The sequence below is a fragment of the Amblyomma mixtum genome, chromosome 1, assembly GCF_055824585.1.
Source record: "Amblyomma mixtum isolate Tamu chromosome 1, ASM5582458v1, whole genome shotgun sequence".
Classification (NCBI taxonomy): Eukaryota; Metazoa; Arthropoda; class Arachnida; order Ixodida; family Ixodidae; genus Amblyomma; species Amblyomma mixtum.
In genome coordinates, this window is record NC_143012.1 from 304,382,394 (window position 1) to 304,406,322 (window position 23,929).

A 23,929-nucleotide genomic window follows, 5' to 3' on the forward strand; every position below is an offset into this window, starting at 1 on the left:
TACGATAGAATGGGCCCTTATTTTTGAAACGTCTTTCCCGAAGACTTTGATGGTCTCCTCGTGCAGTTGACTGCGCAGCAGGTAGGTACTGTGGTGGAAAAATACGAGAACAGCGAAAGGACGAAATGCTAAGTGGAAACCAAAACTGAAACTGAAAAACCGTGCTGAGGTCTGAGTTCGTGCACTGTCAAAGGCTGACTTCCGGGACAAGGCCGCTTACTTCCGGTGGCTTCAGTTTCGGGCTCCCGATGCGCCATCCAGCCTCCTAGTGGAGATCAGTGGCCCACCATCATTACTGACGCGAGGCAAGGATGAGGGCGGGAAGAATATGATGGTCGGAGACATGCGTGCAATAGCACGCCCGCGTCACGCAGCGGGACATGCGCAATCATGCGTCACTGGGGACGTGTTCCGCGTAATCGCGTTGCCCAATTCGACGGTGTCGTCTCCGTCACGGGTGTCTGCCTTGGAAACAGACGTGCTTCGCGAGCGCATCCCCGCGGCGAGTGGATCGCGTGTGTCTGCAGGACACGCTGTGTCCACGCGTGCCCGCAGTTTCCGAAAAGACGTCGTTATCCGCCACCACGGCTCCACGTGGGACACGCCATCGACCGCTCTCCTGGTTGTCCAACGCGTGCTTCGCTGTTTTCCACTCTCCCTCTAGTGCGCAGTTTGTCGAGAAGCGCGCAATCATGCGGCATTAATTCTCACGCCATGTCTTTGTTTTTGACTCTGTGTGCACTTGTTCTCGCAGTGTTGTCAACAGAAATCTTTCGGAACACGAAATGGTGATAGGCGGTTTGATATCTGCCGGGTTACAGCGAACCTCTCACGTTGCGATATTGACTGAGGCTTGCCCTTAATACTTCTCGCCTTCCGTAGCGCTTCCAGGTCGAAACGGTGCCCTTGCGGTAGATCATCCGCTTCATGTTTTGGAGGTTCTGGAGGTTTTGGAGGTACCGGTTTTTCTAACGGGCACAAGCCTGTGCCCGGTCTGGTGTTCGGCTTTTCAAGGGTGAAATATTTGAGAAAAGAGTCTTCCCAAGAACTTTCCTTTCGCCTGGATCCCAACGTCACATTTGTTGCGTTATAGACTAAAGAAACTGTTCATTCTAGCTTTTTCTGAATTGTAATCTGGCAACCTATGTAACCTATACTCGCTCGACAAGGAGCAGCCTTACGGCAATAAACACCAGTCGTTGCTTATAACTCGAAACAATGGTGTCGTCATTTGTGCGCGTCTCTAAGTTTACACAAATTTATGGTGCCGAAACCCGGGACTAAAACGCTGCAACGGTGCGTAAACAGCAAGGCCATTAAGTCTCGGCGGGACAACGAATTCTGGGCCATCACCGCAACGATCCTTGGAGGTGAAACCACCTTGGACTGAAGGTTCCAGGAACGAGGCCTAGGAAAGCCACGCCCGACGCTCTAAAACGAGGCCTGGAGACGCCACACCTGAAGCCAAGCTTGGCGCTACGACCACGACCGACACTACAACGAGGTTGAAATGGAACGGCTGAAGAAGAAACGAGGAGCATTGAGATCACAGGTGACAAAACTGATTTCTGAGGTAGATTCATCTTTAGAGGCGCACGCTGACGAAAAGGCTCTCAACATACTGTCAGCGAGGCTTAGCGCCCTTCAGATACAGGTCAACGAGGTGGACGCTGCTATCGAGCCACTTGTGCCTGATGAAGAAGCTGAGGAAAACTTCACGCGTACAATCGCGTACAACGACAGAATTGTCACCTACGCTGCAAAACTCAGCCAACATGCCGAAGCTCAGCGAGCGAACGCCAGTCCAGGACCGGATGCTACACGGGCGCCTCGCGACGGTAACCGGAGCGGTGCCGGCTCAAAGGTCAGGTTGCCGAAACTCGAGCTGCAACGATTCAGCGGCGCCGCCACGGAGTGGCAGCCCTTCTGGGAGCAGTACCGGCAAGCGATTCACAGCAACGATGCCCTTTCCAACGGCGAGAAGTTCTTATATTTGCAGTCAGCGCTCACTGGGAGGGCTGCATCAGCGGTGGCCGGGATTCAAGCTACAGGAGCCAATTACAACACTGCCATCGAGCTCCTGAAGGAGCGCTTCGGACGCACAGATGTGCTAATCCAGGAGCACCTCACCCAACTGCTGGACCTCCCGACGGTACGAAGCGGGCAGGAGGTAAGGGACCTACGTCGACTCTATGACCATATGCAGCGCAACATAGCCGCTCTCACGGCGCTTGCCGTCAAAACAGACAGCTACGGCGCAATGCTTACCTCCGCGTTGCTAAGAGTGCTGACAAGCGACCTTGTAATGAATTATCACAAGCGTTGTTCAGCAGAAAAGCAGAAGGATATCCTTTGCATTGCAAGTCTGCAAGAATTTCTAAAAGAGGAAGTTGAGAGCAGGGAGAAGGCGGTGCAGGTTGGTCCTCGGGAAAGCAAGAACATTAACGCAAAACCACGATTCGATAATGAAAAGTCCAGAGTTTCAAAGATTTCAGCGGCATCGCTCTTTTCCGCCAGTGATCTGAAGCGGAATGAGCCCTGTGCATTTTGTGCCGCCAAAGAACACGTGACCAAAGAGTGCCAGACCTCACTTTCTCTCGAAGAAAAGAAAAGGGCATTGCGTCAGGCAGGCCGATGCTTTCGCTGTTCTCTCAAAGGGCACACGTCGAAACAATGTCGCAACAAAGGAGTGAAGTGCAAGATATGCGGCAAAAGGCATTTAACTCAAATGTGTGATCCTGCGTGGAAACCAGTTAACAGCTCAGCAACCGAACTGCATTCAGCTACAGGCAAGAAGAGCGACAAGGCTCCCACTGTGCTGCTCCAAACTGCCCAAGTATGGGCAGAGGGACCGCAACGAAGCACTTTAACTCGTCTCCTGTTTGACGGGGGTAGCCAGAGGAGTTTTGTGACCGAAGAGCTCTCGCACCAACTCCAGTTAGAGGTTGTGGGAGAAGAAGACATCACCATTTACCCCTTTGGAGGAACCGGAAACGCTATTAAGCACAAACGGAAGCGTGTCCGCATTTGGCTGAGAAGTCAGTACAACCGAAAGCAACACGCTATCGAAGCTTTGGAGTTACCCGAGATCTGCTCTGACCAGCTGACTCTTCCCGAAAAAGTCATCGAAGGAGTTCAAGCAGAGATAAATGAGCTTGCAGATGTAACCGTACCACCAGATCATCTGACGAGAAAAGGCATCGGCATTCTTATTGGTTCTGATTATTATTGGACTCTCGCATCTGGCCACGTGCGAAAACTGCAAGGTTCATTAATGGCACTGAAGACGGAATTCGGCTGGACATTGCAAGGTCCTATTCCTTTCAGTAGTTCGACCGCTAGCTGTTCATCCGTGTCTGTGCTGCGGGCCAGCATGAGTGACGAGGCCCAGTGCCTTTCAGCTGACCTTAAGTCGTTTTGGGAGCTTGAGAGCATGGGCATTGTTGAGCCTGTTGCCGAACAAAACGAAGACAACGACATCATCAAAGAATTTGCCTCATCTGTCAAGCTTGTTGACAGGCGCTACGAAGTCGCCTTACCGTGGAAGCAGGTTAAACTCAACCTAGGCGATAACAAGGCAGTTGCAGAGAAGCGTTTGTACAACCTGACCAAGAAGCTAAGGAGGGACGAGGAAATGATGCACGAATATGATGCTGCGATACGTCAGTACCTCCATCACGGGTTTGCCGAAAGACTCCCAGCAGAGGAAGGCAGCAGCTCAGAAAACAGAATTTATTACATGCCGCATCGGGCAGTTCTTAAGCCTGACAGCCTTTCCACCAAGCTCAGGGTTGTCTTTGACGCATCATCCAGCAAGCCAGGAGGTGTCTCTCTTAATCAGGTTCTGGAGGCTGGACCTAACTTGAACCCTGATCTGCTGAAAATCTTGCTAAATTTCAGAATTCATTGCATCGGCATTACTGCAGACATCGAAAAGGCTTTCCTGCAGATCGCAGTCCGTCGTGGGGACCGCGATGCGATGAGATTCCTATGGTATGAACAGATGCCGACAGAAGAAGACCCAAGGCCGCCCACAGAGACCTGGAGAATGACAAGGGTGCCCTTTGGAGCGACGAGCAGTCGGTTTCTTCTAGCCGCTACCTTGCGTCACCACTTAGCGACAACAGGTGTTCATCCCAAGACAACGGCAATAATTGCAGAAAACCTCTACGTGGATGATTTAATCACTGGAGCAGACTCTGAACAAGAAGCAGAAGACCTTTACCACGAGGCATTGCAAATTATGAGTCTAGCGGACATGACACTCCGAAAATGGAACTCGAATTCCAAGAAATTGCTCCAACTGTTTGACGACGACGGGATAGGAGGTGCCCTGGACCAGGTGGAATGTCTGACAGCAAGCGTGTCGAGAGTGTTAGGACTTGTCTGGAACAAGCACGATGACTGTTTGGGATTTTCGTTAGAGGCCGTATTGGACCTCCTGAACCAAAACAGCAACACAAAACGCTTTATTCTTCAGGCGTCGGCTCGAATATACGATCCTCTTGGGCTCATCTCCCCAGTCACTGTTACAGCCAGGTTGATGTTTCAAAAGCTCTGGGAGTTGGGAGTTGAGTGGGACGCACCCCTACCTGAAGAAGTACAGTCATCTTGGAAGGAGTGGCATTCACAACTCCTCCACTTGGCTGAAGTAACCGTGCCCAGAAGATACGACGGACTTCATAATGCCGGCAGCATCGATATTCACATTTTCGCCGATGCTAGTCCGAAGGCTTACGGGGCAGTTGCATACTTGCGTGCCTCGGGAACCAAGGCCCCAGCCGTGACTCTGATCTTATCCAAATCGCGGGTGGCACCGATTAAGAAGCTCACTCTTCCCAGGTTGGAATTGATGGGAATGCTGATAGGCGCAAGACTGAAGGAATACTTGATGCAATCACTGAAACTACCAGTTGCCAAATGGCATCTCTGGAGTGATTCTATAATTGCGCTTCATTGGGTTCGCGGGTCAGCGCAACAATGGAAGCCTTTTGTGGCCAATCGGGTGCTGGAAATTCAGCAGCGAACGGATCCAGAAACCTGGAATCACTGTCCCGGAGCAGACAACCCTGCCGACTTTCTGACGCGAGGAGTGAGTCCCCAAGCCCTCAAGGCAAACACCGTTTGGTGGAATGGACCTACTTGGCTCAGAGAAACGCCCATCGCCTGGCCAAGGCACGAAAATGACGTTGATATGGCCGTGGCAGATGAGGAGAGAAGATCGGTGCAGGTACACAACGTAGCAACAGAGGAAACTGTCTTGCCGCTGGAACGGCACAGCTCCCTCTCTAAACTTGTTCGTGTTGTTGCATGGATGCAGCGATTCTTGCACAACTCAAGGAACCCTCACCAGAAACGTAGTGGATATCTCACGGCGGAAGAGGTCGCCCAAGCACAGACTTGTCTCATAAGTCAGGTGCAGCGAGAGGCCTTCGGTGAAGAGCTGCAGTGCGTACGTCGCGCATCACGCTTGCCCTGCAGCTCTCCGTTGCGGGATCTGAAACCTTACTGCGATGGGGACGGAGTTGGGGGACGTTTGAGTAATGCTGGCCTCTCCTACAACATTACGCATCCAATAATCCTGCCTGCCGGTCATCATTTCACCGAACTTTTAATAATCGCCAACCATCGCCGCCTTCTACATGCAGGCGCACTTGAGACTCTCACAGAGCTGAGAGAGCAGTTTTGGATAGTTCGGGGAAGACAGATGGTGAAAAAGATCTTGAAGAAATGCTTGATTTGCAACCGATTCAACAGCCGCCCTGCCACGGAGCCAGTTGCCCCTTTACCTCGTGACAGGGTAACCCAAGCTCCACCATTCGAGGTGACAGGCATTGATTTCGCCGGGCCGTTGAACACAAGGGATCAAGGCAACAAGAAATCATACATCGTCATATTCACATGTGCAGTCACCCGCGCAGTGCACCTAGAACTGGTGACTACCATGTCTACGCCCAATTTTCTGATGGCATTCAAGAGGTTCATTTCCAGAAGAGGAGTCTGTCGTGTAATATTTTCGGACAATGCTAAGACGTTTCAGCGCGCTTCGAGAGACCTGAAACGGCTGTGGACAACGCTGCGTGGCACAGAGATCCGAAGTTATTTCTTAGACCACCAGATAAAATGGAAGTTTATCGTTGAGAGAGCCGCCTGGTGGGGCGGATTCTGGGAGCGAATGGTTCGTTCAGTGAAGACTTCTCTGAAGAAGGTTTTAGGTAACAGCTTCTGCGCATTCGAGGAGCTCGCTACAGTCTTGACCGAAATCGAGGCCGTGATCAATTCAAGACCCTCACCTACGTGTCCGCAGAAGCTCACGAGCCGGAGCCACTCACTCCATCCCATTTTCTCGTGGGAAAACGTTTAACGTCCTTGCCCCCGGGCTGTAGCACAGAGTCAACGACATCAACACCGGGTCAACTAACTCGTCGCTGGCGATATCATCAAAGTTTAGCTGATCACTTCTGGCGCAGGTGGCAGAAAGAGTACCTCACAGGTCTTCGCTCCGCTCATTTTGCTGTGCCAAGCTCATCTAGTGCCTTGAAGAAAGGAACTCTTGTGCTAGTTCACCAGCCTCATCTGCCAAGGCAGCTATGGAAAACCGGAAAAGTGGTTGATGTGCTCGTCGGACGGGATGGGTACACTAGAGCCTGCATGGTGCGCCTACCTGGTGGGACCATCCTAAGAAGACCGATCCAGTTGCTGTACCCCATGGAGACTACCCACGAATGATCTGAAGCTCATTCCGGGGGGAGTATAAAGAAACTGTTCATTCTAGCTTTTTCTGAATTGTAATCTGGCAACCTATGTAACCTATACTCGCTCGACAAGGAGCAGCCTTACGGCAATAAACACCAGTCGTTGCTTATAACTCGAAACAATGGTGTCGTCATTTGTGCGCGTCTCTAAGTTTACACATAGACCTTATACATTCCACTGACATCCGATAATTTTTTCGGTTTTCTACAGAGAGTCTATGGACTAGTCATACTCGAATCAATATGAAAACAGATTTCCTTCTCCAAGTTTCTTGCTATCTTATACACAAGTCTATATGGCGTTTATGTGCTTTGAAAATGAAATGAAAATTCCGGCCACGGTGGCCGTGTTTCAATGGAGGTGAAACGCAAGGGCACCCTTGTGCTGTGCGATGGCAGTGCACATTAAAGATCCCTGGGCGGTCGAAACTATTCCGGAACCTTCCACTACGTCACCTCTTTCTCTCCTTCTTTTTTCTGCCCCACCTTCCTCCCTTCCTTCCTTTACGGTGCGGTTGGGTGCCTATTCGTAGTCTGTAGACTTTATTAACAGAAACATATAGACTTTGTAAAGACACTGTTGTAAGGACCAGGCACACCCGCATGACGTTTTCATTTGGCACCTGCTGAGCAGGTGATTCTTTTTTTGCAATATTGTATGACGTGCCTATATATCAGCGGATACCATCACGATCCTTGGAGAGCATTCAAAGTCATCATCGTCATCAGTCGCAGCCCAACTACGTCACTTCCGGACAAAGGCCTCTTCCATGGATTTCCAAGTCACTCTGGCTCGCGCCAGGTATGCTTTATAATTTCATTACCGCACCTGACTCTTCGCTGCTCCCTGCTCTGTTCGTCTTCCCTTGGAATCCACTCTGTTACTTCGAGGGACCATCGGTTATCTCCTCTTCGTATTCATGCCCTGTTCACGACAAGTTGTACTTCATTTCAGCTAGGGTATCGTGAACTTGCTTTGTCGTATTTTATGACAGTACCCCTAGGGAATGCTCCCGTAAAGTGCAGACTCTAGATCGTTATGTGTACAATTTATCGCGGTGGTTCGTATAACGTAGCATTGTGCGTATCGCTTAAAGGAGAGGTGTCTAAGATGCCACTGGACTGATGCCCGAGATATATCGCACCTGCTCAGGTTTGATAACGATGTTCTGGTCAAGTCAGTTTAGAGGATAAAAAAATTCAAGAAAATCCCAACGCATCTTGTTGGCCACTGAGGAAGCGTAACGAAAACACGTGCACGCAGTAACAAGCTGTTTCGGCAAAACATTACTTACTGAGTTTAGAACTTTTCATTAAAGTGATGCATGCATCGGCTGGTGTTCGTGTTGACGCCACTTCAAAAAACTGCGAAAATAATATGCAATCACGAAAAATAAGGCAATCAAATCATATAGCGTAACAAAGTATATATTAATTGTCTGGACTGAGAGCTCACGGCTGAGAGATCTCTCTCTCTCATCTTTCTCTCTCTCTCTCTCTCTGTTCCTTATTTTTTATATTTACTTAGGACCAGTGGCCTTCCCTCTCTCTTGGTATCCTGTCTTTCAGTGTGGGTCCATACAATAGTTACACAGTGCATTACAGAGTACACTTTCAAGGAGTTGCGACTTCCAATTCCTCGCAAGCCTGTAATTTTGCCTCACATTTACCGAGGCGAGCCTGAGCTGGCGCGCTGTCTCTTGACGTATTTGCGGCCAACGCGCCCGAGACTGCCGACTGGAGAGCGGTCTATCAAGGCGCTCTTGAGCCAAGGCGGGGTGACGTCAATTTCAAGGTCAGGTATCTGTCTTTTGGCTCCGGTTCTTTCATTTTGGTGAGGTCAGCGTGGTTGCTGGCGGTGGTCTTTTCGTACACAGTAAACGCTAGTGGCAGCAAGCTGGCAGTTTGGTATCCCGAAGCCCTACTCCAAGCTTAGCAATCTGTTGTGAAATATCAACTGCTCATATATGACCGCCTATTGTCGTACTGTGGAGACCAGCAATCAAATCAAAAGTGATTTAGATATTAATGATTCATTGTGGAGGCCTCACTTTATACTGCCACCGCGGTGGCTCAGTGGTTATGGCACTCGGCTGCTGCCCCGAAAGACGCGGGTTCGATCCCGGCGGCGGCGGTCGAATTTCGATGGAGGCGAAATTCTAGAGGCCCGTGTGCTGTGCGATGTCAGTGCACATAACAGAACCCCGGGTGGTCGAAATTTCCGGAGCCCTTCACTACGGCGTCCCTCATAGCCTGAGCTGCTCGGACGTTAAAATCTCATAAACTATAAACTACATTATACTGTAGTTGGCTGGCTGGCTTGCAGTGGAAATGCGCGCGGAAGTAACATATTGAGGTAAATAAAGTTTTACAACGGCACTTACCTGGTTCGGCCGCGCATGATGCAAGCCGGAATCGTCTGGTCTCTGCAGACGAGACATGGCGCAGTGGCGAACGGCGGCGGCTATGCGTTTCGGCTTGGGCTTTCGGGAGAAATGGCGGCAGGAGCGCGCGCAGCTACATCAGCGCGCTGCCCCGGCTGCGGAGCTGGTTACGAGGGACAACGGCGACGCCGCGAAACGCAGGAACGGGCGCCAAAGAGCTGCGCTCTAAAACTAACTAAAAGGCCAAAACCGGCAACTCTGAACCATATGAGGACATAAGGGTGGACGCGCCAAAGTTCTTGTGCCTCCTGGGAAAACAAACCGATTAGCTCATGGACAAACCATCCTGCAAATATACGCCTTTTTTACACGCAGGCAGACAGACACCCAGACGGACGGACGGACGGACGGACGGACGGACGGACGGACGGACGGACGGACGGACGGACGGACGGACGGACACGCTCGCGCGCGCACGCACGCCCATCCAGAGAAAAAAAAAGGTCGTGGTCATGAAACGAGAGAGAGAAAAACTTTATTCTTCAGAGGAATTCGGGCCTCCTAGGCCCCCTGGGTCCCCGCACGACCCCACTACGCTGAAACGTTCATGCTTAAAAGGTTCATTACGCTGGCAGCGCGGCTGGCGACGACCTTCTGTCTTGCCGGATCCGTGGAGCGTAGTGCGGTCTCCCAGTCCTACTCGTCCTTGCAGAATGCATTTTTCTTCCTTAAAATGCGCATCGAGCGAAACATCGCCTTTGTGGCTGTACTACACATCGCCGCAGTAAGCACGCTGGTCACATCTGCATCGTGCATGCATGTTGCGCATATCTAGATACGGGGTCGACGTTGTGCGTCAGTCGCGAAGTAACTGACCCGTCGATGGAGAGCTCGTGTCTTGGCGTCGAGCACGTAACTACAATACGACGCGCTCCTCGATGCATGCTATAAGATTGGGCAACACAGGAACACTCGCTTCACCCACCAAAAAATCACTCGGCATTCGTCCGTCGTTTCGATCTGGTCCATCGCGGTTGCTCGCAGTCCCTTCGGTCGTGCTGTTCGACAGCGACCCTGAATCGCAGCCGCAAGGGCTGCGTAAGGATGGCGTTCGTGGAGCGGAGATAGATATCTAGAAATAGGGTAAACAACAGTGCGTCTACATTTCTCCGCGTTATTGGGAAACCCATGGGCAGTCGAAATTAACATGTCGGAGCCTATGCATGTACTGCCTCCCCCAGATGGAACAGAGAGGATTCTGGAGCCAGACCCCTAAGGCCTTGAGAAGCCACCTCAACGGCATTTGTGAATCAGGTCTTGTTATTCAAACTCGTGCTATGCGGAGCTGTTCGGCATAAGTGCCGCGCATTTGCCGCAAAGGAATCTGTCATCGGCGTCATCCGCAGCAATAAACAAAAAATCCCAAAAAGAGAGAAAAATCTGAGCAGCTGATAAAGTCTAACAGCATTTTAAAAATATAGAAAAGCTGTTTTATTATGGACAGTTGTTTATCTTTCGCTCACATTTAAAGACTGTAAGAATGTGACAGCAAGAGCCGGAGCCTATGGAGGCCAAGACGATAAAAGAAATCTGTAGCTGCTGATTGAAGAAGCTGCCAACAGACATTATCTATATCGTCAGCACAGGAAGTAATTAATTATCTTTTAGACGCGATGAATGCATAAAATACTCTTTTACAATTTCGAAACTTTCCCTTGTCATCTTACGCGCAGCGACTGTGTCCCACTATTTCCCACTTCAGACACTATAGTCGTTTACAACTCAAGAACGAGTGGTTTTCCCCGTCAAAGGGCGACTTCCAGCCAATGGCATCGGTCGATTCTCATTACCCTGCTAGCGTGACAATGCAGGAAGTGTCAGATGAAAGGGGATAGTCCTTTTCCTCCGTTTTCTGGAAATTTCCCTCCGTGCATTGCCACGCTAGTAAGGTCATGAGAATCGACCGACGCCACTTGCTGGAAGGGGGTAATTCGGTGAACAAAAGCCGCTTCGTTTTTGAGCTTTACCTGACTATATCTGCGTCACACATGAAGTATCACGCCTTTGCTTGGAGGGCCCTCTGAGGAATGCCGCGTAGCGGGGGCTACGCCAGGGGATCTAGCACTCGAATGCCAGCCAAAAAGGGCGTTTCGACATCTAACCTCGATTGGAGTGTGGCAACAGGGAACGGGTATTAAACCCAGGATATCGCACTCACCAGCAAAATTCCACCCTGCATGAGCCACCTCAACAGGTTTACTGATGAAAACTACGTGTGCGACGTTCACCTGGTGGTCGTATTTCGATTAGGTGAAAACGCGAAAACACCCATGGGCTGATATTTGGAACGCTTGAAGAATCATTCACAAGCTGTGTACACTTTGGACGTACAAAAATTTTGTGTGTGGGCAGCTGTTCATTTCTTGACGACCGAGACACTATTTTGATCTGAACGCCGTGAAGAAATATCCCAAGAAGAATATTTTGCTGTTGTCTGAAAGGCTACTTCTAGACTGCACGCGTACAGTAGTGAACGCGACAAGCGCTGAATTCCTCCGGCCATATTTAAGATTACGCCTGTGTCCATTAGTTATGTGCAGAGAAACAGTTATGCCAGACTTCAATGTGACACAGTGAGAAGTTGTGCCAATAACTCTTGGTAGTGAATTCAAATCAAATTGCCACAAATGCGTGTGTGAGAGCGTTTTCTAGACGGTCTATAGCACGGCAACTCGCAAACGTCCTGTGCAGGCCAAGGTAACGAACATATATCGTAGTCATCCCCTGGGCACCTCAAGAGGGATGGATATCTTCTAGATGGCGGAGGCAAGCTGCCTTCCGAACTTTTTGCGCAACGCAAGACATGGAGCGTTTCGTGGAGGCACCTTCTAAATGTTTGTTGAAGACATCAGCGGCCGAGACGACGCAACTTGTAGGCACCATACTTTTTCAAAGCGTTGAAACGTCTCGTAAGGACGCCCGCTAGATGTGCAAAGCGGGATACCTGGCACCCAGCCATCTTACTCAAACCGACTTGTAAGCGTCTTGCGTAGCCCAAGGCGTGAAAAACAGTGCAAAAACAACTTCTAGACATCTTCAGTTAAACGCCTTCCGCATAATGAGTAATATCCTGTAGCTATCTTGTGTAACCCAATTAACCTGCGACCGTTTTAGTCATTCCAAGGCGTCTACGGGATATAATGTGCTCACTGGGCATCTATATTAAAATGTGTGGCTGCGAAGGTTTTACCATACGCTTACAGCTAGACTCCGACCTGCCGTACCATGCCCTTGGAAGCATAGTGCACGACGAAGCATCAATGAGCAAAAAAGCCCTGTGCCTTTGTAGTCTAGTTTTTTACCCCCTGTTCCTGTGGTTTAAGGAAGGTAAAAAGAGAGACGATCAGCGTTGCCAGCGCTTGCTTCCAGGAGAGCGCTATACAGTGAACTTGCCGCGTTCAGTAAAAGTGCGTTCACTAGTGCATCATTCAGCAGCAACCGGTGTCGGAGCCAGGCTCGCACCACGCCTGTCTGACCCCGGCGCGATGCAAAGCAGTCGCAGCGCGGAGAAGGACGGATTAGAAGGGAAAAAAAGAAGCGTCGGAGGAGACAACAACGAAAGCCATCGGCGCCGCAAAGCACGCTGCAACCCAGCCACGCGCGTCGTCGTTCCCCGAAAATAGGCGGCTGCTGCAGTGCTCGCTGAGAAGCTCGTCACATCGCAGCCTGCCGCTGCACTGCATATTTGATCCACGCCAAGGTCAGGCTGCCGGGTGGCGGTTTCCATATACACCTCCCGCGGAATGCGGCGCGCGCCGGTGCTGAATCCGGCAGCTTTTTACAGTCTGTTTGTCGGCATAACGAAGCCAGCTGCCGGTGGAACCACGTGTCTACAGAGTAGCTGCTGAAGAGAGTGCACGGTTCAGCGTGCTCTTAGAGGGTTATGCACGGGGCGCCGGCTTTAAGGCGTGGTCGGAATATCAGTGTCGAAGAAATTGGAAAGCTGCGCGTGCTATATATATATATATATATATATATATATATATATATATATATATATATATATATATATATATATATATATATATATATATATATATATATATATATATAATGTGCTGTAATGCAAGCAGAGCCAGGGAGATAACCTTTTCGACTGGTTCCGGTTTACTGCCGTACAGCTGAACTACAGTGAAATTACTCTCTGTGATGATGCATGTGCACAAAGGAGCGATGCACACAATGTTCTAGATGCGTACGGCTTTGAAGACGAGGTGGAATAAATTTTTGTTAGTCATAATTTTCCCCAAGAGCGAAAAAGTACCCTGGATAGGTGCCAGCCAACCAATGCTACTTTATTTCATTTATTTATTTCGTTTATTTATTAGAGTGCCAGCTCCCGTAGGAGACTGAGGGCCAGTCGAGCTGACTAGTTCAGCTTTTTTCCAAGTGTCCCCTGCCTGCGTAGATGTTCTTTCTGTACACGACACCCTGAATAAAGCTCTCATGTCACATACAAAAGACATGAACCGCATGGCCACATGCGACATTTTTTCGTTCGCATGCAGATGAGCACAAAGCATTTTGCAGTCGTATTGGTCAATAGATGACCGCGTGATGGAGACGAGGTGACGGCTTTAAGGTTTTTGCAGCGAGATAAGCATTACACCGGAAAGGATGCGCCGTGGATTCTGGCAGACCCCCTAGTACATGTGTCACTGCAAAACTGGATTGCTTAGGCTTATGCTCCTTCATTGAAGCACTATTGCCCTCCGCTCAGGTGTAGTTGACCTCCCTTCCATTACTTAAGCTGTCACTCAATGCTCTTCCTTTTATTCAACGAGTGCCGGTAGGATAATACGGGCCGCAGGAGGTAGTGGAGCAAGCCAGAGTTTCCGCGATGGTGTTGGACACCGCCCAGTGAACAAGATCAGGCACAGGAAACAAGGGCTGCAAGACGCTATGAATTTAGACGCTTTGCTGGGCGGCTCTTCGGAAGTGTCCACATGGTAGCGACTCCACAAAGCTTTAGGACGTAAGAAGCCATGAAACCATCAACTGTCCGGCGTATCACGTGTGATACAGACTGCACAAAAGTCAGCAATCTTCGTTTATGCTCACAAAAGAATATCATTACCTCACAGTACTACAGCAACCGCATTTCCCAACATATTTCACAGAGCAAAGTCAAAGTGTAAGCTGCCAAAAATGCAGAAAGCCGTAGCCAACTTATTCGGTGTATACTGTTACATAAAGAGGCGGCAACGGTTTCGGAAGTCGTTATCTAGTTACTCTGTGGTCCTGAGTATGTGCGGGCAGAGTTATCGCTTTAGCTCAGTTTGAAATTTTCGCCCGGAATTAACCTAGTCTGCTTGCCTTAATTTTAGAGTAATCATTTTTTTTTTCATATCGAAAAACCCAATTTTTATTTCTACATTTCTGCATGCAGTGTAGGAATCGGTAATGACGAAAATTTTAAACCTTCACCGGCATTTTCACGGCCGTTTGCAGTTTCATTGCAGGATAAACTGCATCAGCATTACTGCCTCGATGCAGCACATTGTCAACGACGTACTGTAGACTTGCGATATTTAGGGAGGCTTTACCATAGGCGGGTTCGCGACGCAGTAGGGCCAAAGACGAAGAAGCTGGCTGGGCCCAGCCTATAGCGAGGCTAGCCCGAGTATCACACATATTGACTAGCAAAATTCACACACAGGACAGAGAAGGCGACAGAACACACGCTAGTACGAGAAATAGTAACTGCTAAAGCTTTAATTGGGCTAATTGGTAGTCGGTATCACACTTATTGACTAGCGAAGTTCACACACAGGACACACAGGATTTCTCGTACTAGCGTGTGTTCTGTCGCCTTCTCTGTCCTGTGTGTGAATTTCGCTAGTCAATATGTGTGATACCGACTACCAACTAGCCCAACTTGAAGCTTTAGCAGTTACTATTTCTCGTACTAGCGTGTGGTCTGTCGCCTTCGCTAGCCCAAGGCTGTTTACTGCGGTGCAACCGCAAGACGGCGCTAGTGGTGTCGTTAGCCTCGCCAGTAATGCGTGTTTACCATTTACACAGCTTATAGCGTGGAGGTGCGGTCAAGGTCGCCATGCCGACACGTGAGGTGCGATAGTCGCTTACGGTCACCGCTGAAGGCTACAGGCTTTTACAGTGAAACATAGGCAAAAGCGAACATAAGGATCCAGTAGGGGACCCGTGCTCAGCATAGCCAGTGGGCACGTGGCGAAGCGGTGCCATTTCGAGCCAAGCAACGATGCAAAATTTCACTCAAGGTTAAAGGGCGAAAAAAAAATATATGCACGTGAGGTTCAAAGACCTGAACTGGTATTGCAGAGCTGGCGACCGGAGCGAAAGCAGTAACTGACAGTTTGACCTTGCAGCGTGATCCGCGTGCACCCTGCGTACAAATCAGTGCACTTTTTTCGTCGCTCTTCATTCCTCACTGCAGCAGCAATTGACTTCTGCGACTCGCGGTGTAGACAGCAGCGCAGCGTGTGCGTTCATAACGTGCTCCTAACGTCTCTAATGAGAACGCTTGGAATCATATTTGCTAGCGTTTAGTGAACACACGGGACAAGAACACAAATGCACAGGACAGACGCTAGTCTTCAACTGCCGTTTATTAGACAAACAATCAATATAAGACATCTCAAAAATGTCGAAATCTGCAAGAAATGCGCATTGATTAACAATTTCGCTGATTGGAATAAGGAAGCCGGAGGCCTTGTCATAAGATATGCTCGGGAAGACAGCAGTTTCTAAAGCCAGGAAAAGCGTGTTTATTGTTTAAAGTGCGTAAGAAATGAAAGGAGAAGTAAAACCGCACGCCATGTGTTTTGTACTGAAGATCATTTGAGCTAAGCCGATGACTGTTATCTCTGCTTTACAGTGGCTATCGTGTGGCTGCGAGCCCCCAAGGTCGCGAGATAGAATCCCTAACACGGCCAGTGCATTTTGATGCAGGAGAATGCATAAACTGCCGTGTGATTAGCGATGCTTAAAAGGAAGCTGATTTTTTTTGTTAATTATAGATTACTCAAGAATTCTAATCTATACAGCTTCTAGGTAAAGCATGCCAAGTAGTTTTGCACTTAAAATGATGGCGTAAGCGCCGACTAAAACTGCAATGATGTTCAGGCTTTTCCTCTTGCGTCGGAGAAGTGCGGAGGAATTCGTGATGACGTCACTGTTCCAGAGATACCAGACGACCGCTTCCTCGACCACGTTCTGCCGTGCGCCGTCCGATGTCACCAAACAATGCTTTGTGGGCTTCGTTTTCGGTGAATTTTATTTGCTTCTTTGAAGCAACCGTTTCTTCGCTGGAAACAGCGCTGCCGTACGTGACTTCATCATAGTGGCCTCTGCCTCTAGCTGTACACTGCAGAGGTGCCTAGACGCCGACGCGGCTTAATTTGATGATTACGTCACCATTTCACATGCTATAGTCAGATACAACTCAAGAACAAAGCCGCAGATGCCCCTCAAAGGAGGATGTCTAGACCATGGCGTCTAGCTGTCTAGACCAAGACCTACTGAACTACAGTCCTGCACATTTGGCACTGCTCCAGCGCGCATGTTCTAGTTCATGCCTTTTGCCGCTAGGAAAAGGCACCTACGGGAAGCGTGGCGCTACATTATACCTGTTGAACAAGATGGCCTCCTCCATCATTTTATTTCAAACAAGGCAGTTTCGTCGTTTGTCCACGTAATCATTACATCCATTTATCTATGCTAGGCACGGTGGTGCTGACGAAAAGAAAGCGGATAAAAAGAAAGACGTTTTTTATACTCATCCAGAGCGGAAAAAGTCGTTATTGTGGATATTTTTATCGTTTATGGTAAGATAGCAGAAGAAGACGAAACTAATGTATTAAATATCTTGCTCAAATTGGCAAACGATGATGATGATGACAGCAGACGAACAGGTCAACCGAGCGCCCTCAACGGCCAATAAGCTAACGAAAGTTGCCGCACGCTGCTCCATAGGACCCCGCCATATGTGCAGGTCTGTAGTTCAGTAGGTCTTAGTCTAGATCATCGGCGATTTCATGCTAGCAGGTCCGAGGAAATCGCTCAAGGGTGAGAACTGATCAAAGGGGGTAATCGCTCGACGCCATTGGCTGGAGGGCCTCATTTGAGGGGCCGCTTCCTTCTGGAGCTGTATCCGACTGTAGCACAAAAGGCTTCGCATGCTGCATCTGCCAGTTTCACACAATCGACCCCCTTTAAACTTTGTCGAATTCTAAAACCTCTTCAGCTACCATTTAAAGAAGTCAAGGTCGTCAATCCAGCGACCTCTGCTACGGCGTTTCTCATATCATAACCCACGCGGAACGTCGAGGCATTAAGCCCTACACACCGTATACTTAGCTATCTTCCACATTACGTTGTCTAAATGCGAGTATATCGCAAAGCCGCGGCAGGGCTTAGCGCCTGGCTTCGAAAACTGGATGCCAGCGGTGGTATGGTCTTGTGAGTTCGCTGTAGCATGAACACTCTTAACAATGCTACGACACTATATGTGCGCTCTCTATAGCATGCCAGTTCCAAGAAACCGGAGCGGGAAGAATTGCTAATGCGGAGGAAAAAAAAATGACACGATGACTGCAACATTCGGTTTATCTCAACTGAGAAAAATTTTTTGTTGAACTCACCCTCCGCCCCATTTACAATGGCTTAGGAGTTTTCTCACGAAAGCCTTTTTCTCTGTACCTCCTTTCACTCCCTCCTTCATTCCTTCGCTCACGGCACTGTTCGGGCGTCCCCCACCCCCAGTGCGATAATAGACCTTAGCTCAGAATGTGCCTTTTTTTGTTTGCTTTTTGCTCACCCTTTTGTGCGAGATGACACAACTCATGGTCACCCGCCTTTTCCCGGTATGCACCGTATGAACTACGTGGCCGCCACCGATTATGAAGCTTACAAGGGTAATGGCGGGGACTAGTTTTCTTAGTTCGGCATATCTGAAAACGTTGCAAAGGACGCGGGCAGTGACAAGAGTGGACACACACCTAATCGCCTTTAGCATCGTTTTTTTCATTTTCTTGCGCATTGTACTGTCAGGGACCAAAGTCTCCAGGACGCGCCATCGGTAACCAAAGCTCATAGCTCTGTGATTAGCCGCTGGTTGCAGACCACACTTGTCGAGGTCAAAGTTGGACTCGCGTGCTGTGATTTGTGCGAGAGATAGCTGGTGATCGCTAAAAACATGGCAGCTATTAGCCAAAATCGCTTGTCGCGCGTCCTGGAGAAGTTTGGTTAGTACCTGTTCTTTTCCATCTGTTGCGCATCAAGCCAGGTATGTATAAATGGAAATTTGGGCAATAAACGTCGTAGAAATTCAGCAGTGCAAGTCGGAGCGCCATCTATAAACAGAGAAGGCCTCTGCACTCCTCCTATGACGTCACCGCACCTTACCCGACTGACAGTGTCATGCCATGAATTACGGCGACGCAGTACAAAAAGGCGCGCTCGTAAATTTGACCTAGTTTGCAAGACGATAACGGCGTGTCCACACTTCGCAGCCGTTGCTTCTTGAGTCTTTTGGCCTGAATTCATGGCACGGCATTGTCAACCTGATAAGATGAGATGACGTCACAGGAGGTGATAAAAGGCATTTATGTCTAGATGGGATTGTTTAGATACGCAGGCAGGTTTTCGCAGTGCTCAGCCGGAAACAAAATGGCAGCCGCTGTGACCTCAGCGAATCAGTCGCTCCCATATATCGTTCTCGCTATCAGCATAACATGGTGGTTGGCCAGGATGACCATTGGCGGAGGTAATTACGCTCCGAGAATAAATTTAAGCACCGCAACTGTCCGCAATGCCCGCTATTCGACTGTCCCATCAGTCATTTCAGTTCGTGATCAGAAAAATAATCACAGCAATGGCATATCTTTCGCAGCACGCTGTATGAAAATTGTGTGTAAAAAAATAAACAAGCTCGGCACCTGCATTACAAAATTGCATAGCGATGGCGTATAATGAAAGGTGCCAAAGCGTAATGAACCAAAGGCAGCTGTAGTACTTTTTTTTTGTCCAGTCACTGCCGGCTAGCTATATAGTTCATATCCCTATGATTATACAAAGGTCATTCATTTGAGAAACTCCAGGAATCAGCACTTTTTCCTGGGCAGCCGTTATCATTGCTAGCGTTCCAATATGCCTAATTACGCAACCACAAGCAGCAGCTGCCTTGGCATTAGGTATGTCGAAAGCAGCGAAAATCGGTGCGTGACGTCATATTGAGGCGCGCTCAAATTATCATGGCTTATCTGCCCTCCGGCGAAGATTAAGGAAGGAAAACGCATTCAGCTCAAACAGAAGAGTTCTTGCTGCGCTGGCTAACGCCTTTCATTGCGCTTCATTAGACTAGCGCCATGGCAAAAGTTGCGATTAATATTTATAAGGCCACGCTATTCCTAGCAAATTTAGCTGTTCTTCGAGGATAATAATTACAGATGGCATGCGTACTGAATACTGTTACGTAGTGGTGACTGCAGGATGGCGAGCAGGAAAACAGTGAAAATGGCTTCCAAACGAACCTCTTTATTTGGGCTGACTTGTGCCCGCAAAGAACTGAATGTCTCGGCGGTGGCGTAGCAACAGGCATGCTCGGCGGTCGTCGAACAGAATGCCCGCGCTCTTGGCCGTGCTCAGTTTGAAGCTGATAGCGAACTTTCTAGATAAAGCGTGCAAAGTTGCAGGAACATTCTGGAACAACGTGAATTGGCTCCGCCTGAATGTGATCAATCGAGATAAATCTGGTCTTGCATCACAAACAAAGCGATAAAGCGTCGTGGCGGCAGCTTTGAAGAATGAACAAATAAACACTACAGATATTCGCGGCAGTATATTATATACAAGGTACACAGGCTGCAATTTTCTGTTGCGGTAATAGTGCCGCATTTCGCATCGTATATAGCAGAATTAGACGCCCTAAATTTTTTCAGATTTCGATCAGCGCATCCTATAAAGCGAAATGACTCATATATACGAGTTTTCTTCCTCCCTTTCTTGTATATGCTGCGGATTAAAGACGCATGCCAGTGACGTAATGACAAATCACAGACTTTGCCGAAAGCAACCAGGCAACGAAGTTGGCCTGTCAGCCACGTAGTGGAGCTCGTACAACACCCCCGAAGGTCAAAAGGTATCGAAAGGTGAGGACCGGGGTTCTCCTCGCCTTACACATATTTAAAGCTTAAGGGGTGCACAAGTGTTCCGCTACAAGGTTAATAAGCAAACCACATCGCTTGGTTACTTTTGGTAAAGTGGGCACTTGTCCTCGGGTTCTGGAAAAAATGTCCTCGGATAAACGGTCCCCCGAAAAAGTGTCTCCGGAAAAGACACCCCCTGAAAAAACGTCCCCATTCTCTAAGTAGAAAAAAAAAATGCCGCCAAACGGGTGCCTCTAAAAGTTCCGTAACCCTCTGGTTTGAGCATCCGCCTCGCATGCGGAAGGTTGAAGGTTCGATCCTCAATGTGTTGCTTCACAATTCGATGTGTTGCTCACAATTACCGATAAGATGTCCTGATGCAGCCTTTGTGCTCTGGGATCTCCTTCAGTATATATTCACTGGTGTACTACTTTTGGTACCAACTACATCTTCTTCATCTTAACTTACTGGCACTATAAAGCGGTCGGAATTCAGCCGGACCTGGGGAGCGGGTTACTAAAGTCTACATATAGAAACCAGGCACAGCTTTCTTTGGTGTTTAAAACGTTTTTACTTTTTCTTTTGCTGCTGCAATGTCGAAGTCAGTATAGAGATTTATGGGGCCCTCATCTATGTATCGTGTTCAACGATCTGTACAGAAAGTCTGGCAGGTAAGAGTGCTTGCACTCCCTGAAGATCCCAGCCAGTAGGCATCGCGATAATCTTAACTGGTAGCACTTATGTGCTATAGGGATGCCGCTCGTGGAGCAGATATGTCATTAGGCCAAGCCGGTTCGTCTTGAGGGAAAACGCAAAATACCGCAAAGGACACGAAGGTCTATACACCTTCGGTCCTTCAGAACTCATTCGCAGTGCACCCTTCATAAGAAGGTCGACTTACTCGAGTATTACCGCTATATATATATAAGCAACTGCAAAAAATATATGTATTTAGATATTCGGAGAGGGTAGATATGATCTATTCGTCGACAGCCAGTACTGTTTAAATGATGAAATATTGTTTAGTAGCAGTAGCAATTTGTGGCTTTGTTGTGCAAGGGGCCGTCAAGGCTCTAACTCACCAAACGAGATTGGTGAAATATATTGCATTTAGCTGGAAAAGAAAAAGTTCTATTAACTAGTGAATCTGGAATATCAATTTAAGCTCTAAGTTTCTTTAGCTATTGAGATGAGCGGTTAAGCTTTATATCGTCGAAGAAATGCAAATATAATATCATGCTAAGCCCTAAGCTGGCAGCAGTCGCTGTGTAATGGCTGAAGTGCTAAAGAATGGCGCACTGGACAGCAATTTCAGCAGCTTGCCGAGCAAGGTGTTTTGCCTGGAAATGGGCATACTAGGGAAATGTTAAACCCCGCTTATTATGTAAGTAATTTTAAGAGTGTGTTTTGTCAGCGTCGTTGTTACTCTGTTAACTTCCAGTGACTAATATTTAATCTTACCTGCTGTCTGTTTTTATGTGACTTTGCGTACCGCTGCTTCAATGCTTGCTTGGCAGAGTCAAGCATTACAACTGAAAATTTATTCAGTAGGCAGTTGGCTGAAAGAAAAGGCTGAAAACCTTGAAAATTCATATTTTCCGTCAAACTTATCGGCCTCGAACTTGTAAAAACGCAGAGAACACTAAGGAGGCCTATTATAGACAAAAGATAAAAAACACTCTAAATGGTTTGTTTGATAGTTGGATAGCATTCATCACTCAAAAATACGGTACATAGGTGCACCGTTGGCCGGTTGTCGGCGCTTGAAGTAAGTGGTGCCGCACATGTCCCACTGTCTTAAAAAAGGGTTAAACAATAGGGACAAGGAGACTGGGAGCCATACTAAAAATCATACTGATACCGGTCACGGTTGAAATTCATCGGCATCGGTACTGAAGCTATCTGCAGACGAGTGTAAAAATGTAAGTTAAAAAAAATATATAAGTTAATTTCGGCCTGGCCTGAACTGAAGCGAGATGGCAGGTCAAGAGTCATTCAATGTTCTTCAAAGAGAGATTACATAGGAAACGAGATCGATGACTGTAAGAATGGGGCCAACGTGGCGTAATATACAAGTATGGTTTTGATTGACGAGGAGAGGAAGAAAAAGCTCAACTTTATAAAAGTGCTCAGCGAAATGGCGTAGAAAGAAAACGAGTTGACATGCGCCCTTTCGTTTTCTTAACGGGTCTACATACTCCGTTATGCCCCACACTAAGGACCGATGAGGAGAAAGTGCAGGGAAGAAGCCAACAACGCTACAGGCACCAATTGCCGGAAGTGTGTCTTTTCATATCAGATATGGCATGATGCGATATGAATATCATATCAGACTTGATAATATACGAAACGCGGGACCATCCTCACAAGTTTGTCGCTTGGCCTAGTCTCCAACGAGGCTATACCCGCGACTTCTTTAACTTTATACTGCGCGCGCCTCGCTTCTTACTCATCGCCTTCCTTCCAGGGATTCCTTCCACGACTGCCCACATTCAGACTGAATTAAAATATTTGCGCTTTTTGGACAAATCTAAGAATATTTAGTCATCACTGAATGTTCTGTGCTAAGATTTGTTTAAAAAACTCCGAACTTTAACTTCCGAGCATGTGACTGGCTTTTTTTCTATTGATGTGCGAGGGACTCTCTCCTGGGCGAAGTGTGTCGGTGCCTCCTAAACTGAACACGTCCATGTTTTCAGAGCTATAATGGGCGTGTAAGCCAAGGAGCGCACGCGTTACTTTCTGTAGTAAAGCATTCTCTGTGGGACCGAGATTCGAAGCATACATGCTAGGAGACGGGGACCGTAAGTGCAAAGGAGCTAGACTCTTATCCCTCATCTATTGAGCAACGTTCACTGTTCCTGCCTTGCGTTTGATTTTGGTAGTTTTGCACGGGTGAATCCATAGGCATAGAAGGTAGCGGGTTTCACTCCCGTTCGGGCACAAATCACATGAGACGCTGCGAAAAAGAGCGCGAAACTTGAACCTTGGTGTGGCTGTCTAATTTGCAGGGACATGTCCCAACATCGGGCCCCTTGAATTCATTTTTTTTTTCTTGCTCCCCGAAAGCCTTCGGCAGCGAAAGGACGGCGTGCGACAGGTGAACCTTCAACAAAGTTCTATCGACTCATCGCCGAATAAAATTTATAACCCGTGAGCGGCTTCCTAGTGTGGGGTCTAATGCCAGCGCACGTGCGGCATCGTGTTTTAGCAAGGCCAGTAAAAAATGCCCGGGTCGTGAGTGCAGTGGTGGAACCGGGGAAAAAAATTCACGCGGTGACAGGTACAGCGTTGTTGTGACCCGATCGTTTACGCCGACATTACTAAGTTCCTGATCAATGTTTCAGCTAATCGGGGCAAATGCTACCAAGGGAAATGCAGGACATCGACAGTTGTTGAGGTGAATATGTTGTGCCTTCTTGCAGGCTCTGCAATCAAGCGAGAAATTCCGATGCCTCCCGCTGCCGATTGAATGCAACCGTGACCGTTGATTACGTTACGCGTGTATTTGTAGCGATAGGGGGAAAAAAGCGGTGTATTTTGCAGTCACTGCTATGCCCTCTTAACATGTTCTATAATAGCAGCTGCATTTTTTTTACCTCTA

The 23,929-nt window shown here is 48.3% G+C and overlaps 2 protein-coding genes across 2 annotated transcripts; both read left to right on the forward strand.

Annotated features, from left to right (window-relative positions):
• Window positions 1-1,510: 1,510 nt before the first annotated feature.
• Window positions 1,511-3,188, forward strand: LOC149372267 (uncharacterized). Its single transcript, XM_089581924.1, has 2 exons — window positions 1,511-2,170; window positions 3,180-3,188. The coding sequence occupies exons 1-2, from the start codon at window positions 1,511-1,513 to the stop codon at window positions 3,186-3,188; spliced, it is 669 nt and encodes a 222-aa protein (XP_089438050.1).
• Window positions 3,189-3,373: 185 nt separating this feature from the next.
• Window positions 3,374-23,797, forward strand: LOC149372268 (uncharacterized). The gene is made up of 2 exons (XM_089581929.1): window positions 3,374-4,349; window positions 23,751-23,797. Exons 1-2 carry the CDS (start codon window positions 3,374-3,376, stop codon window positions 23,795-23,797), a joined length of 1,023 nt encoding a protein of 340 aa, XP_089438055.1.
• Window positions 23,798-23,929: the final 132 nt, after the last annotated feature.